The 15,434-nt window shown below is 36.7% G+C and overlaps 2 protein-coding genes and 1 long non-coding RNA gene across 3 annotated transcripts; 2 read left to right on the forward strand and 1 right to left on the reverse strand.

Moving 5' to 3' along the window:
• Positions 1–269: 269 nt before the first annotated feature.
• On the forward strand, positions 270–784 carry LOC141590376 (protein FAR1-RELATED SEQUENCE 3-like). The gene is made up of 2 exons (XM_074410973.1): positions 270–639; positions 729–784. The coding sequence occupies exons 1-2, from the start codon at positions 270–272 to the stop codon at positions 782–784; spliced, it is 426 nt and encodes a 141-aa protein (XP_074267074.1).
• Positions 785–1,155: 371 nt separating this feature from the next.
• Positions 1,156–2,904, forward strand: LOC141590378 (uncharacterized). The gene is made up of 4 exons (XM_074410974.1): positions 1,156–1,473; positions 1,631–1,773; positions 2,019–2,337; positions 2,851–2,904. The coding sequence occupies exons 1-4, from the start codon at positions 1,156–1,158 to the stop codon at positions 2,902–2,904; spliced, it is 834 nt and encodes a 277-aa protein (XP_074267075.1).
• A 1,829-nt stretch (positions 2,905–4,733) lies between these two features.
• LOC141591180 (uncharacterized) lies at positions 4,734–5,177 on the reverse strand. Its single transcript, XR_012520714.1, has 3 exons — positions 5,103–5,177; positions 4,930–5,016; positions 4,734–4,845 (listed from the first exon to the last, which is right to left on the reverse strand). It is a non-coding gene; the product is annotated as an uncharacterized LOC141591180 (long non-coding RNA).
• Positions 5,178–15,434: the final 10,257 nt, after the last annotated feature.

A 15,434-nucleotide genomic window follows, 5' to 3' on the forward strand; every position in this document is an offset into this window, starting at 1 on the left:
GTACATGGTTGACGTGTTTATTGAGAGTCACAATCACCCGCTTGATGTTGTGAAAAATAAGGAATTTGAGAAACTTGCTGAAAATATCAATGAATTTCATATGCAAATGATTGTCAGCCATTCAAAAGCAAATGTTGGTCCTAGCTTAACACACCAACTATGCACTCAACAATTGGGTGGTTTTCAAAATGTCGGGCAACAACACGGTCAAGCAATTCAAAAATTTTCAGAGGGAAATGAAGTGTCTAATGAACAGTCATGATGGGGAAATGTTCAAATCACGCTTAGACACCCTAGCTGAAACAAAAGGGCTCCACTTTGTTTATGAAAAAGATTCCAAGAACGCATTGACAAGGATTTTCTGGACGGATTGTGACATGCAAAGAGCGTATGCTCTGTTTGGGGATGGAGTTTCATACGACCCAACTTATGGTACAAACAAGTACAACATGACCTTCACGCCTTTCACGGGCATTGACCATCATAAAAGGTCAATCACATTTGCATGTGCGCTTATAGAACATGAAAACGATGAGTCATTCATGTGGGTATTTGACCAGTTTCTGGCAGCTATGGGTGGGAAAGAGCCTAACTACATCATCACTGACGAAGACCCAGGAATAATTAAAGCAGTTCCAGGTATGTTTCTGAAATTTGCAAATCGTACCTCTTAACTTGTGAAACTTCATATTAAATTGTGAATCCTACATCTGTTTTGTTGATTCTAGTTGGCACTGGAAAATATGATGGTTGTAATAATTTGATTGGTTTTTTGTTTATGTGAATCGTAGTGCTTATTATGCGAAACTAGATCATGAATGTGTGAAACTGGGGTAAAAATATGTTTCACGTACTTATATCGCGAATAATGCACAAAATTTATATAGTCTGAATCCGAGGATAAGACATGAGATTCACAAAATAACCCCCCAGATTTACAAAATAAGCTATAGGATTCACAAAATAAGCTATATGATTTATAGTCTGAATCTGAGGATAAGACTTGAGATTTACATAATAGTGCATCGTATGACTTTGTTATGTGAAACTGCGTGAATTTAGTTATTATAAAATGATGGTGACGGTCGATAATTTGATTTTGTTCATTGCAGCTAAGTTCAAAACAATAAACATCGGTTTTGCATGTGGCACATCATGAAGAAAATAACCGACAAGGTTGGGAGTAAAATTTGTAGAGATACCGACTTTTTAACCCGTCTGAACGGTGTTGTATGGGACGATGACCTGGAGCCCGGGGAATTTGAAGAGAAGTGGCTTAAAGTCATGAACGATTTCTCCTTGGAAGACAATACATGGTTGAATGGGAAGTTCACTGATAGACACACATGGATACCCGCTTATTTCAGAAATGTGCCAATGGGCGGTTTACTACGAACTACACAAAGGTCAGAGAGTGCTAATAGTTTCTTTAAGCGGTTTGAAAACAAATACGGGACATTAACTGAGTTCTTGGTGCGCTATGAAAGCGCCACCGACCACCAAAAGCACTGTGAAGCTCCGTGAAGAGGAGAATGTGAATTCAATCCCTGAAACACTGTATGGGTCAAAATGGGAGACACAAGCAGTGAGAAGCTATACCCATGCGATGTTCTATGAGTTCTAAAACCAGGTGAAGCTTTCAATAAATACCTGTAGTTTAGTTGGATACACTCCGCCAGATCCTGTGACGAACTTTGAAGTGTCGTTAGTTGAGGATGCAAAGAAAGGACTAAAATTTGCAGTTGAGTGCAGTAGAAGCACGAATGATGTAAGGTGCACATGTAAACTGTTTGAAAGGAGAGGTATTTTATGCAGTCACATCATTTGGATTTGTTCGGGAAAGTTTAAGGACATACCTGATAAATATATTTTGCAAAGGTGGAGCAAGAATGCACTCAAAAGTGACGTTTATGATTGGAATGGGAATCATTGAGAAATACAACAATACCAAAGACAAAAGCAGTTGGAATGTCTGTGGTGTGGTCTGAGATTCATTAATCTGTTGGTATGCTCAAAAGGAAAGAAGAGTCGGATGTGAGAGAGTTTGCCAAGTTAATCAAGGAATTCAGGACAAAACTAGAGGGAAACACTCAACCGTTGACAAAACTACAACAGATTGAGCTTCTCTTGGGTCGCAAGGTTCTAGAAGAAACCAACATCTTACCGCCTAATGTGTCTAGGAACAAAGGCCGTGGTAAACGGTTGGTGAGCAAGAAAAATAAGGCAATCAAGAAGGCGGAAAAAGCAAAAAGGTTGTGTGCTAACTGTAAGCGCAAGGGTAACCACGACAAAAGGAATTGTCCATATGATTTTGTAGACCGTCCTCCAGTGAATCAGGTTTGTATTCATCTACGCAACTACATATGATATTAATCAAGTATTTTATTTATCTGTTGGAGTGGCAAAAATGGTTTAATTTAGGTTAATGTCATTCAAAATAGGTGGTTTTGTTTCGACCTTGGTTTGTGAGTCTTAGATCGTATTATTGGTTTCCTAAAAAATCTGGACATCTCATCTGTTTATCTTATTTTGAGAATCCCAGAGGTTGCTTTGTGAATCCCAGGTCTTAATTTGTGAATCCTGGGTCCAATTTTGTGTAGGAGACAATATATGAATCGTGGGTCTTATTATGTGAATCACATATCTTTATTTGTGAATCACGAAATGAGACGATTGTATGTAGTAACCTGATATAATTCCTCACTTTGTAACATAAATGACAACAGTTGGCTTATATAAGATGAATGTGATTCACGCCGTGTCACCCAATTTTGCATGATCCTCACTTTTATTATTGTACATCTAATGTTTGTAAACATCTTTCTAATTCCAGCTTTGTCTTTTACGTAGGGAGAGCTAGCGGACGAAGAGGTAGAAGAGGAAGGGGATGAGGATGAAGAATGATGGAAAGAGTCTTCTTAAGCCTTGAGAAATAGATATGATGATTGAAGAAGACACTGACAATTTTGAAAGGAGCAGTCTTTTAGTTTGGCAACATATTATTGGTTTCCAAAAATATGGACATCTTATTTGTTTATCTTATTTTGTGAATCTGAGAGGTTTGTTGTGAATGTAAGAGGTTGTTTTATGAATCTTAAATCTTAATATATACAAAAGACCTGGAAATCTTATTTGTTGGTATTAATTTGTGAATCCTGGGTCTAATTTTCGCGATTATTAGGAAGATTCGTAATCTTATTAGAAAGGAACGGTCGACTGGCTAAACGGTCTTATTTTGTGAATGACACAATTTAAATATCTTACTTGGCTTATATAAAATGGATTATTGTGAATTATAGACGTTATTTCATGAATCTTACCGTGTGAATGACAATATATAAATCCGAGGTCTAATATTGTGAATCGACTTGTTTTGTGAATCCATCTTTTGTGAATATCGTCTTTTTTGAATCTCAGACATTCTTTTGTAGATCTCAGGTCTCATTTTGTCGACTTGTTTTGTGAATCCATCTTTTGTGAATATCGTCTTTTTTGAATCTCAGACATTCTTTTGCGAATCTCAGGTCTCATTTTGCGAATCAGACACTTTATAAATCATATGGCTTATATAAAATGAATTATTGTGAATTGTAGACGTTATTTTGTGAATACAAGAGGTAAAACATCGTCACGAAACAGGAAAATAGCCTTTCTCCCACGTCAAATTGAGATACGAGGACGAGTAAATGATTTCAGGTGTGATGTATGTTTTCGTGTGAAAGACACCGAGAATACTTGATAGATCCTGCATATACCATCTAATACTATACTAACATAATACTTGATTGTATCCACCACAAGTTAAATTCCACGCATAAGGGACAAATGCCTCCGACGAACCAACCAGAGATAAGTAAGTATACACTTTGCATAACACCCAAAACTCACAAAGAAAAGAATAAATGCTGCCCCGTTTCTACTACACGCTCACAAAGACAATCATGAAGAATAAATTCCCAACCAGAGAAGCATACACTGAAGAACGATCTCCCTGCTTCACATCATCTCACCACCATAGACAAGCACATCTTGCTACTTATACTCCTATATCAGAAAACACGTAAAATATTTCAAAATATATACACGGACAAGCATGGCTCGTTACTATTCAAAATATCGCGGATACTATGAATGCATGGGGATTTGATATGCAAAAGTTATTAAAGAACCGGAACTGTACCGTTCTAGTATTTGCATCCCATGAAAGTAGTTGCATCATTACAGACTTTCGAAAATCTGGCATTCTCTGCAATTGTAAGAAATTATAGTTGAAATTAATGAACAACACAGTTTCAAATACAGATTTCATGTACGTATCTTGTTCAACTTGTTTCTTACCCGATAATTGTCCTGGATTACTCGCAATCACCGAGCTCACAGTCCAACATACTCAAATACCTCAACACGTGAGCTCCACAATCAAAACTGAAAGTAGTATAGTGTTCAACTGTTTAGTAAACAATATTTAATTTCCGCAAAGTGGACACATTAGGGAATAACTTACTTATTTTATTGTTGAGGAACTTTGAGAGTTATAACCCTGTGAGAGTGAAGAAACCGCATGGGATAATATGACGGGGAACTACTTGCCAAAATAGGAGATAATTTGGCCACCTGAAAATGTTTCGAGTTAATACTGATTGTACACTAAAAATGTTTTATATACTCTGATTCACAAACTGTCAAGGGTTAGATTAGGCAAATAATTAATACCGTGTCTATGGTTGTATTATGTACATCATAAGACTGTACTTTCGTGCTTGAGTTGAGGATGTAATTCGTTTTACTCTCCATATCGCATATACAAGCCCACCAATGTCTGTCTTTGATCAGCGGTATAAAAACCTGATATAATAAAGATTAGTCTCCAATTTACAGCCCTACATGTCCGCCACAAAAAAAAAAAAAAATATTGTTGAGGGACCAGACCTTTCGGATTGTGGCACCATTCACCGGTTTGTATGTCCCCTTGATGTATTGATTCCAAATACAAGGGTTTTTCTTCTTTGTACAGTTCTACATACCACAAAAGGTGATTTTACAAACCATATCAATTTGAGATAATCAAGATACTTGAATATTAAAACAAGTTCAAAGCTAACCACGATGACAGTCGATGGCAAGTACAGTAGATCTGGTCGATGAAGTGTCGTCCTAATCCCAAACATATCAATCACCTAAAAAAATAATATTAGGAATGAAACAAAAGATTACAGATAATACAATGAAATGAACGCTGATAGTAGTCTACTTACTTGATCCATAACCCACTGACGCGGTCTAAGCGTAGATAAAGCCGCTCGTGTGACTTCCATCCACTCAGTACACACCATAGCCTCTCTGTAGTAAGGCACATTAAGAAACATTACTAGAATTATCCAAATAAAAATAAAAATAAAAGTAAAGGGGCAAGGGAAAAGCACAAAAAAATAAAAGTAAAGGGGAAAAATACTTACTTTGTGATGGATCAGTATCTCTTCCTTTTTGGTGCCAAATAAACTTCACAAGGTCGTCTTCGAATAAGGTAGACGCCGGTAGCCCCATCAAATATTAATAAGACAGCTTAAGACCTGTGATTCACAAATCAAGATCTTTGATTCACATAATAAGACCCACGATTCAGAAATTAAGAACAACAGATAAAACCAATAATAACATCTAAGATTCACAAAACATGATTAACAAGGGAATGGGTCATACATAGGCACACAATTCCACTCTTCTGCACTTCGTTCGACAGTAGCTTTCAACATGTTGTCACCGGAGGTCATAATTCGAAGGCATAACTTCAATGCATAGCGTTTCAGTTGACTTACCTATAAATGCAAAACAAAAAGTCCTTATAATTATTCCAAAGTTCACAGAACTGGCCCCAGGTTTCAGAAAATTAACTCCGTGTCCGACAAATCTAACTCTCGGTTCACAAGGTTAAGTAAAGGTATCTTACGAAGTTATAATTAAAGGACGATCGATTTTGTTCCCTTTGTAATGCTCCAACAAAAAGAAACAAATAGACGCCGGTATCCATTTCACCGGACTTCAAAATTGAAGGAGGGATAAACAACTCGCATCATGTCACCATCACGAGAATCTTGGTGAAACCCAATTAATGAGCTGTCTTTTCCGCACGACACAACCTAAATTAGCACTTAATTATGTGTATGTGTTACATGCTTGTCAAACACTTTGATCGTGAATTCACGAAAAAAGTAAATTCACACTTTGCATAACCAAAATGGAGGAAAAGACGCACCGTAGGTTGCACATAATCAGAATAGTTAACATCTACTCCATTCATAGGGTGTATGACTATCAATTTATTCCATCGAAGGTCGAAACAAAAGAAGAACGGTGGGCATGATGTAGACATGATTGGAGTGCAAATCTGAAAACAAGACAAGATGAAATGAAAAGAAGAACATAAAGATGAAAATAGGTTTCACAAAACATAATAACACCAAACCAAAACTTACTAATTGAATCAAGAAACATCAATATTTTCCAGACAACCCGGAGGGGAACTAACACCGTCATTGGAGTATGGAACAAATAAACGAACAGAGAATCCGGTGATTTCAACTTCTCATTACTTGTTTAGGATCTCACACCAAATATTTACAAATGAGAACATACTCGATCACCTTCTGTATAGTCCTCAACATGCTCCTTGTCAATCTCTGAGTGTTACTTTGAAAAAGAATATCACTGCACTCAACAATCAAAACAATCAGATTCGCAAAACAAGCCGTCAGATTCGCAAAACAGTCTATTGGATTCACAATATAAGCCCTACGATTTATAAATTGTCTGATTCACAAAATGAGACCTGAGATTTACAAAACAAGTTCATAGTCAAATACCTTTGTCCTACTGTTGAGCAAAGCCCGAAATCCAACAGTATTTTCTCCTCCCTATTAAAAGGAGTAATAACACTGATGTTTCTTTGGAGATACGGAGATCGATAGGCAGCAGCTGGAATTATCTCTCTTCTAGGACGCACAATGGCAGGAGTATTGACATCAACATTATTGACATCAACATTATTGACATCAACATGATCAGAAACTGATGGTACCGGGAATGTAGGAAATCTGGTTCCCTCATCCTCTTCCCTCCGACAACGATCTATTCTTTCCTCGCCTTTTATGCTTTCCTCACCGGTCCCTCTTCTTCGCTTCCCGGCACGGACCGGTGGTTTCATCACCCGACAAACGGTTTCCACGACGACGACGAATGTACGGGTGAGTGGCCAATGGTTTTTCGTGGCAATTGCTCGATTCTTCCACACACGATTTCGGAGATGGTGGACGGACGACGGAATAATTGGAGTATCAGGTAAATCAATAACAATTGGGGTTTCGGCTAGTTCGATAACTGGTGTTGGTGTTGGCTGAGAAGATCTGTCTTCTTCAGAAGACAAAAAATGATCGTCGTCTGCTAGCAGCCTCCACCGTGGGCAATCTGCTGGGGTTGGCAATCTTGGTTTACGACGTTTCCGAATGGGTTTGCTTGTCACTTTGGGATTTGGTGGACGAATCGGTACAAAAGTGTCATCCATAATTTCCAATGCCGCACGTAAATCAGCGTCGGGCCATCCACCCATCCTGTCCACATCGTCATTAACAACGTGCTCATTCTCCACAACATTCGCTGCAATGGATAACGTGTTTTCAACGATATTATTGACCACGTTGTCCAAATTCAGTTCACCGTCCTCATCCTTCTTAGCATCCTTATTATTACCCATCTCTATATTTTCCTCCTTATTCCCATCATCGGCATTTTCTTCATCCCCAACATTCTCATCAAACTCATCCTGTTGGGATGAAATATACCCGTCCGCAATACCATTAACGGCTGCCACCATAGTAGAAACCGCTGCTGAGGAAGGTAGCTTGATCGTAGCTTGAATAACAAGAGATCTGTAGCTAGCGAAAGCTGCAGCCGCTGCCTTTGCGGCTTCAGCAAGTTTGTGAACAATCTCACAATGTGGAATATCAGACCCTATATCTGGTTTGCCTTCTTCGTGGTATTGGATGGTTGATTTGGACTGAACATGCTCAATCTTTGTGACCGGTGGCTGAGGTGCGGGTGCGAGTGTGTGGTAGCTCATGACAAGGGGAGGCTCCACAAAACCTTGACCGAAACCTTTATTTGCCTTCAACTCCTGTTTAATTCTTTTTGCAATTTTTTCTTTCGTCCAATTACAATAAGTTGGAAACTTTCTTATGACCAATCTTGATTTGTAGACGAAACGGTCCAAGTAAATGTACACGAGCACCATAATGGGTCCACCAAAAAAATTATCTCCTTTCAAGCGTTTGACATCTCTCCACTCCTCATTTTGCCAAGACTCAACTTGGTCAGCCAACTTCTGTTTGATGAAATTGCACCAATTGAATTCCGGAATCAGTGAAGTATCACCTAAACTTTTTAAAATCCTCAAACTTGCGCGATTCCCTTGCACACCACCCAACAGAGACGAGAATATGTAAACGATGAAATTTCGTTTAAAGTCATCTCCACCATCTTTCTGCATGGATAATTTGTTCAAGACGTGGTGATCATCGATATATTTTTGTGGATATTGCTTTCGGAAGTTTTCCAACGTAGCTAAATAAGCAGGACACTTATCCACATGTGACGCTTCCTCAACAGGTCTTGAACCCATTGGAATGCTCATGCAAAGATGGATGTCCTCCTCTAATACAAGGAGTTTTTTGTCAAATAACCATCCCTTTGCTGGGTTGTAATTTGACACTAGCCAATAAGCAAGGTCCCCGGGAACCTTGTCTGTTTCAATCATTAACAGACCGCCAAAGCCCATGTCTTTTATAGCTTGAATCTGCTGATCGCTCGGTGGATTTTTCGTATCTTTCAGAAAGTTGTACAACCCTTTTGGCGACATTCGAGTCCTCACTGTAGGCAGTCCCTCTGTACGCACCCTCTGTTTTTTTGCTGGCGGAGGAGCGGCAGCTTGCTCAACAATGCCTGGTGCAGAAGCGCTTGCTTGCACAACCGCCTGTGATGGTCGCTTCATCTTGTAGCCTGTTTCACAATAATCATCTTTAGCGTCACAAAATAAGCTGAAAGGATACACAAAAATAAGAACTAAGATTTATATAGTCTATTTTGGAGGGATAGGACCTGAGATTCACAAAATAACTCTCCAGTTTCACGAAATAACCTCAAGGATTCTTTTCAATAAGGCATAAGATTTATATAGTCTGAATGTGAGGAGAAGACCTGAGATTCACAAAATAACTCCCAGTTCACAAATTAACCTCTATGATTCACAAAATAAGGCATAAAATTTATATAGTCCGAATCCGGGATAAGACCCGAGATGCACAAAATAAACCCACGTTTTCACAAAATAAGCTATAGGATTCAAAAATAAGCTATATGATTTATAGTCCAAACTCGTTCTTGATCCAACGCCAAGACCAAAAGACACCCTAGGAGGGGACGGGTGAACCCTTTTTGGGGGACGGGGTTAACAGTACGGGTCGGGTGTCCTAAAACGGGACGGGAAATAGTTTAGGGTTGGGTTAGGCGGTTTAGGGTTGGGTTAGGCGGTTTAGGGTTGGGTTAGGCGGATCCGCTACCGCGGATCCGCCTAATCCAACCCTAAACCCTTTCCCTTGTACATAGTCATTCGACCAACGCCAAGACCAAAAGACACCCTAGGAGGGGACGGGTGAACCCTTTTTGGGGGACGGGGTTAACAGTAGGGGCCGGGTGTCCTAAAACGGGACGGGAAAGGGTTTAGGGTTGGATTAGGCGGATCCGCTACCGCGGATCCGCCTAATCCAACCCTAAACCCTTTCCCTTGTACATAGTCATTCGACCAACGCCAAGACCAAAAGACACCCGAGGGGAAGGGTGAACTCTTTTTGGGGGACGGGGTTAACAGTAGGGGCCGGGTGTCCTAAAACGGGACGGGAAAGGGTTTAGGGTTGGGTTAGGCGGATCCGCGGTCGCGGATCCGCCTAATCCAACCCTAAACCCTTTCCCTTGTACATAGTCATTCGACCAACGCCAAGACCAAAAGACACCCTAGGAGGGGACGGGTGAACCCTTTTTGGGGGACGGGGTTAACGAGGGGCCTAAATGTCAACGGGGCATGAAGTTATTATTGAAATTGTCATTTGAAGTTATTATGAAACAATAGGGAACGCATGATTCACAAAAAACAAAGAACACAAAGAAAACTTCATTAATAAAACATAGTAGTCATACATTATATTTATAAACTATCGACAATAGAACACGGCAAACAAGATAGCAACGTTCAATGCCGAAAATTACAAAGATAGTATTTTAGGAAAAGGGATGCAAATGTAGGCTATAGGTCCATAATAGAAGGTAAATCAATAGAACATGCATCTATACAATTGCGAAATAAGTTGACAAAGAATAGCAATTGCAAGTGGCTCGTTCAAAAGACATCACATTGGAGGTAAAGAACGTAAGTTCTCATAAATTGTAGCGCGATCAATAGCATTCAGAAGGTTCATGGCACTTGGATGGTTATATTGGTGAAAATGAAGGATGAATTTAGGCGACATATTATCAGTCGACAAACATTTGCACGTTTGGAATATTAGGTTAGCACCCCTATGAATAATTAGAATACCCTCCACATGGTTGATTTCAAGAGAAAGCCAATATGCAATGATTTACACCGGAGCATTGGGATGAATAAGAAATAACTGAGACCAATTCCGACACACAATAGCCATATTTGCCTTGTCTTCAAAGGCATCAAGTTTAGAAAATATATTATGCATAACTCCTTGAATATTGAAAACGAATGTTGTGAGTGATAGCGAGGGAAGATAATTTAACTTCGCCAAATCGGCTTCCTTAAAAGACAAACTGATTGCGTTTTGTTTTTGACAGACATAAGCTGCACGAAATGACGATTCGTCTTCTTCAAAAGCATTCACGACACACCCTTTGCACCAAGACTCCATAATTCACTAAAAATAATCATAGGAACGCATAGTAGGTGAGTAACTAAATGAATAAGTTTCACAATGGCAGATCTAGGTTTCACAACAACTACTCCAAGATTCACAAAATCAAGTATAGGATTCACGTAATTATGAATCAACATTACAAAGATCGAGAGACAGAATGAAATCTCATCAAGTGCATGCCAACTAAATTATTATGAAAGTTGTATTCGAAGTTATTATGAAAGATAGATGCTCGAGGATTGACAAAATAAAAGGAAAATAAACTTGATTAATAGAACATAGTATTCATACATTATGTTGATACAACATCCGAAATAGAAAACTACTGATTACATATTTATACAAGGGTGCCTTAGCAAGTATACAAAAGTAAGATTAAATACTAACGGTGATAGACCTAAGTACACCGACCGACAACTAAACATAATAGGTTCATTTGAAATATAATTTAGTAGCTACATCCCTATCACGCGAGGGTACAACTTTAAGTCCTACAATCGTATTTCATAAGGTATTCTTTCCTCATATTCAGCTGCTTTACATACAATTCCTTGTGTTATATTATAAGGGCATTGTAGGCAAGTTTTATTTAGATGTACAAGAAAGCAAATATATCAAAGATGAAGATGAGGACGATGAAGATAATCGATCCCTCCAAAACAAGTCTTTCTCATGGCATATATGTTCTGCCATATCCCACCATTTGGTGTTGCTCATTTAGCTAGGAAACCGTCACAACTAGAAGGCCGGGCTAAATGAGCAACACAAATGTTGGGATATGGCGAAAAATATAGGTCGTGAGAAAGGCTTGTTTGTAAGGATCGATCTTCATCGTTATCATCTTCATCTATGATACATATTCTTTCTACTAGTACATGGAAAGAAAGGTAACCTAAAATTCCGTTTTAATACAACCCAAGGAATTGTACGGATGAGGCGAGTTTGAGCATAGTAATACCTTAAGAACACATTTGTAAGACTTAAAAGTGTACCCTTGCGTGATAGGGAATGTAGCTACTAAATTATATTTCAAATGAACATACTAGTCTATCCCTACGATCAAAGCTGTCCGAAGATAGCATATCCATTTAATGAGCTCAAACTCTGCCTCTTCAAAGATATCGACTACCCGACCCGTACACCAAGTGTCCATAGTTGGCAATGTATACGCAGACAGGAGCAATTGACCTAGGCATATAAATAACTAAAACAGTTCAGACAAAAATAAATGAAAATAACTAAAACATAATAAGTAATACATTTCATACACATACACAAAATGTCATGTTTCGTATAAGTACATTCCAGATAAGTAGGATTAAAAGCCATATCAAAACAAGGTAAAGCATTCAGATGAAGTTTTACAAATGACCAACTATGGACAAAGTGGTCTATAGGTTTCGCAAGATAAGGTCTATGCTTCAGACAAGCATTCACATAAACTCATCATAAAAAGATTACAATCATGAGGCAGGTTTAACTTCCTGCATTATAATGAGAATGATTCACAAAATATTCCACCAGATTCACAAAATATTCCACCAGATTCACAAAAACGACTCCAAAATTCACAAAATTAACTCAGGTTTAACAACAACACATCAGTCCAATATTCACAATATCACCTCCAAGTTTCATGATACAAAAACACAGAACTATATCGACATTGCAGAATCAACAGAGCACCACCACAACAACAACAACAACAAAAAAGCACAATATTAACAAAAACGAAACATATTAAGCAATGAACAATGAGAAAAACCTAATAAACAAAAATTGTCGAAGTAAGTATTGAAGAGAGCGAACAGGACATACAAATAGTAGATCGAAAATGCTCCGACATTGATTTTGTTGCGTTAAATCTTGATCGGATAATTCTTCGAGGATGATTAAAACCTGCATTATAATGAAAATGATTTAGCAATACATTATCGAAAAAAATAGTAGATTGAAAAGCGTCTGAAAATAGTAGATCTACAATAATTGATCGAAAATGAAGAAAAATAGTGATACGAATGAGAAGATCACATACCTAGATCCGAAAAAGGACGACGGCCGACAGAGATGATGATGATGACGATCGCGATCAAAATATCAGATGATGAACTGCGTGTGATTCAGACGATGATGAACGGCGTGTAATTCAGGTGATGATGAACAAAGTTAATCGCAAATCGGTAGTTGAGTGTTGAGAGTGAAGAGAGTAAATGAGTGAAAGAGAGAGAGAGAGAGAGTAAAATGTCGTAAATGAGAGAATTGGCTGGCATTTGCTTTGAGTGTATGATTAAATAGGGACACGTGGCGATCTGGAGTATCTTTAGTTATTAGATCCGACGGTTTAGATGGTGTCCACCGCCTCACCCTAAGAAGGGTGCCTCACATGATTCAATCTCTCTCTCTCTCTCTCTCTCTCTCTCTCTCTATATATATATATATATATATATATATATATATATATATATATATATATATATATATATATATATATATATATATATATAAAAGAGAGTTTTTTCGAGCGATTCTAGAGCGTCCACATCATCAAAAATTAATTTAGGAAAGTTTCATAAATAATATTTTCCACATAAAAAATAAAGTGGAGAATCTTTTAATTATTATAATATCTATATTTCCTATTTTATATTCATGAGAAGTTTCTAATTTTTATATAAAAACTTTGACATTTCATCTGGCAAAAAAATGTTGTTATAAAAATTATGAAAATAATATAATTAGATTTGTGGTAAAAAATACTTTCATTAGAGTATAGATTTCATATGATTTGCACATACGAGTATTAAAGATGGTGTATTTCTTTTAATATGTTATATGTCCCACATTGAAAAACAATGTTAGTGTGGTGATTATAATATGTATAAATTATATAATTGTCCCACATCGAAAGATTAACATAAGATGGGTGATCCTATAGTTATAAATAGGAGTCATCATTGGAACCTATATACCAACCAAAAACCTTTTGAGTCTCTTAAGTATTGTTTTGGAGAGCTCTTAAGAGTTTATATCATTATCTTCACAGTATGATATATACATATTTTTTCTATATTATGTATTATATTCAAGAGATGTTTATAATCTTTATATAAAAACTTATACATCTCATTTGCCAAAAAAGTATTATAAAAACAATGTGAGAATATTAATAAATAGTATTCCTTCCATTCAAGACCAAATACAACATTTTCATTTACACATTTGCCAAGACACAAATTACAACGTAAATATCTTTAAGTTTACATTATAAAAAATTTAAAGTTTGATATTCTCATTGTACTTTATAGGTGAATCAAATAAGATCCCACATGACCATATTTTGTCTTACATATTACAAGGAATCGTAAAGATTCTATTCGTTCATGAATAGTGTAAAAAAAGGAATGTTGTATTTGGTCTTGAATCGAGGGAGTGTAGTATTTGCTCATTATTATTAACTTGGGTTAGATGTCGAATTATGTGCGAAAAAGATGGTGTATTTCTAAGTATATTATTTGTCCTACATTGAAAAATATGTTGGTGTGGTGAATATATTACGTATAAATAATAGAATTGTCCCACATCGAAAGTTTAGCATAAGGTGGGTGATCATATGATTATAAATAGAAGACATCCTTAGAACCTAAATACCAACCCAAAACCTTCTGAGTCTCTTAAGCATTGTCTTGGAGAGCTCTTAAGAGTTTATATCATTAACTCCACGATATGATATATATATTTTTTATATTATGTCCAAGTGATGTTTATAATTTTTATATAAAAACTTATACATCTCATTTAGCAAAAAAGTAACATAATTTTTCTTTTTGAAAAATTATATAATTAGATTCGTGGTAAATAAATGCTAGCGTTAGAATATAGTATCATATTATTTGCACATATTTTAATTACGATAAGAATTTTAAAAAATGTACTATACGAATATGAATAAATAGTACTCCTATAGTATTTGCTTATTATTATTAAACTGGGTTAGATGTCGAATTAGGTGTGAAAAAGATGGTGTATTTCTAAGTATATTGTTTGTCCCATATTGAAAATTAATGTAGGTGTGGTAAATATACTACATATAAATAGTTGAATTGTCCCATATTAGAAGATTATCATGAGGTGAGGTATCACATGATTATAAATATGAGTCATAACTTAGGGGTATCAACCCAAAATCTTTTGAATCGCTTAAAAATTATCTTAGAGAGTTCTTATAAGAGTTTGTATTAACGGCAAACCTTAGTTACAACAATACCATACAAATATTAATCACGTAGATATTTATAAAAGCGATTATATATTACTATATTAGTGATATTATAATGTTTATTTTAAGACAATCGATAGTATAATAACTTTATTTAAGACAAAGTCATAATTAAAAAATAAAATGGGTGCTAAATATACATAAATTTGTTTGTGTCGTATAATGATAATCTC

The sequence above is a fragment of the Silene latifolia genome, chromosome 7, assembly GCF_048544455.1.
Source record: "Silene latifolia isolate original U9 population chromosome 7, ASM4854445v1, whole genome shotgun sequence".
NCBI lineage: Eukaryota > Viridiplantae > Streptophyta > Magnoliopsida > Caryophyllales > Caryophyllaceae > Silene > Silene latifolia.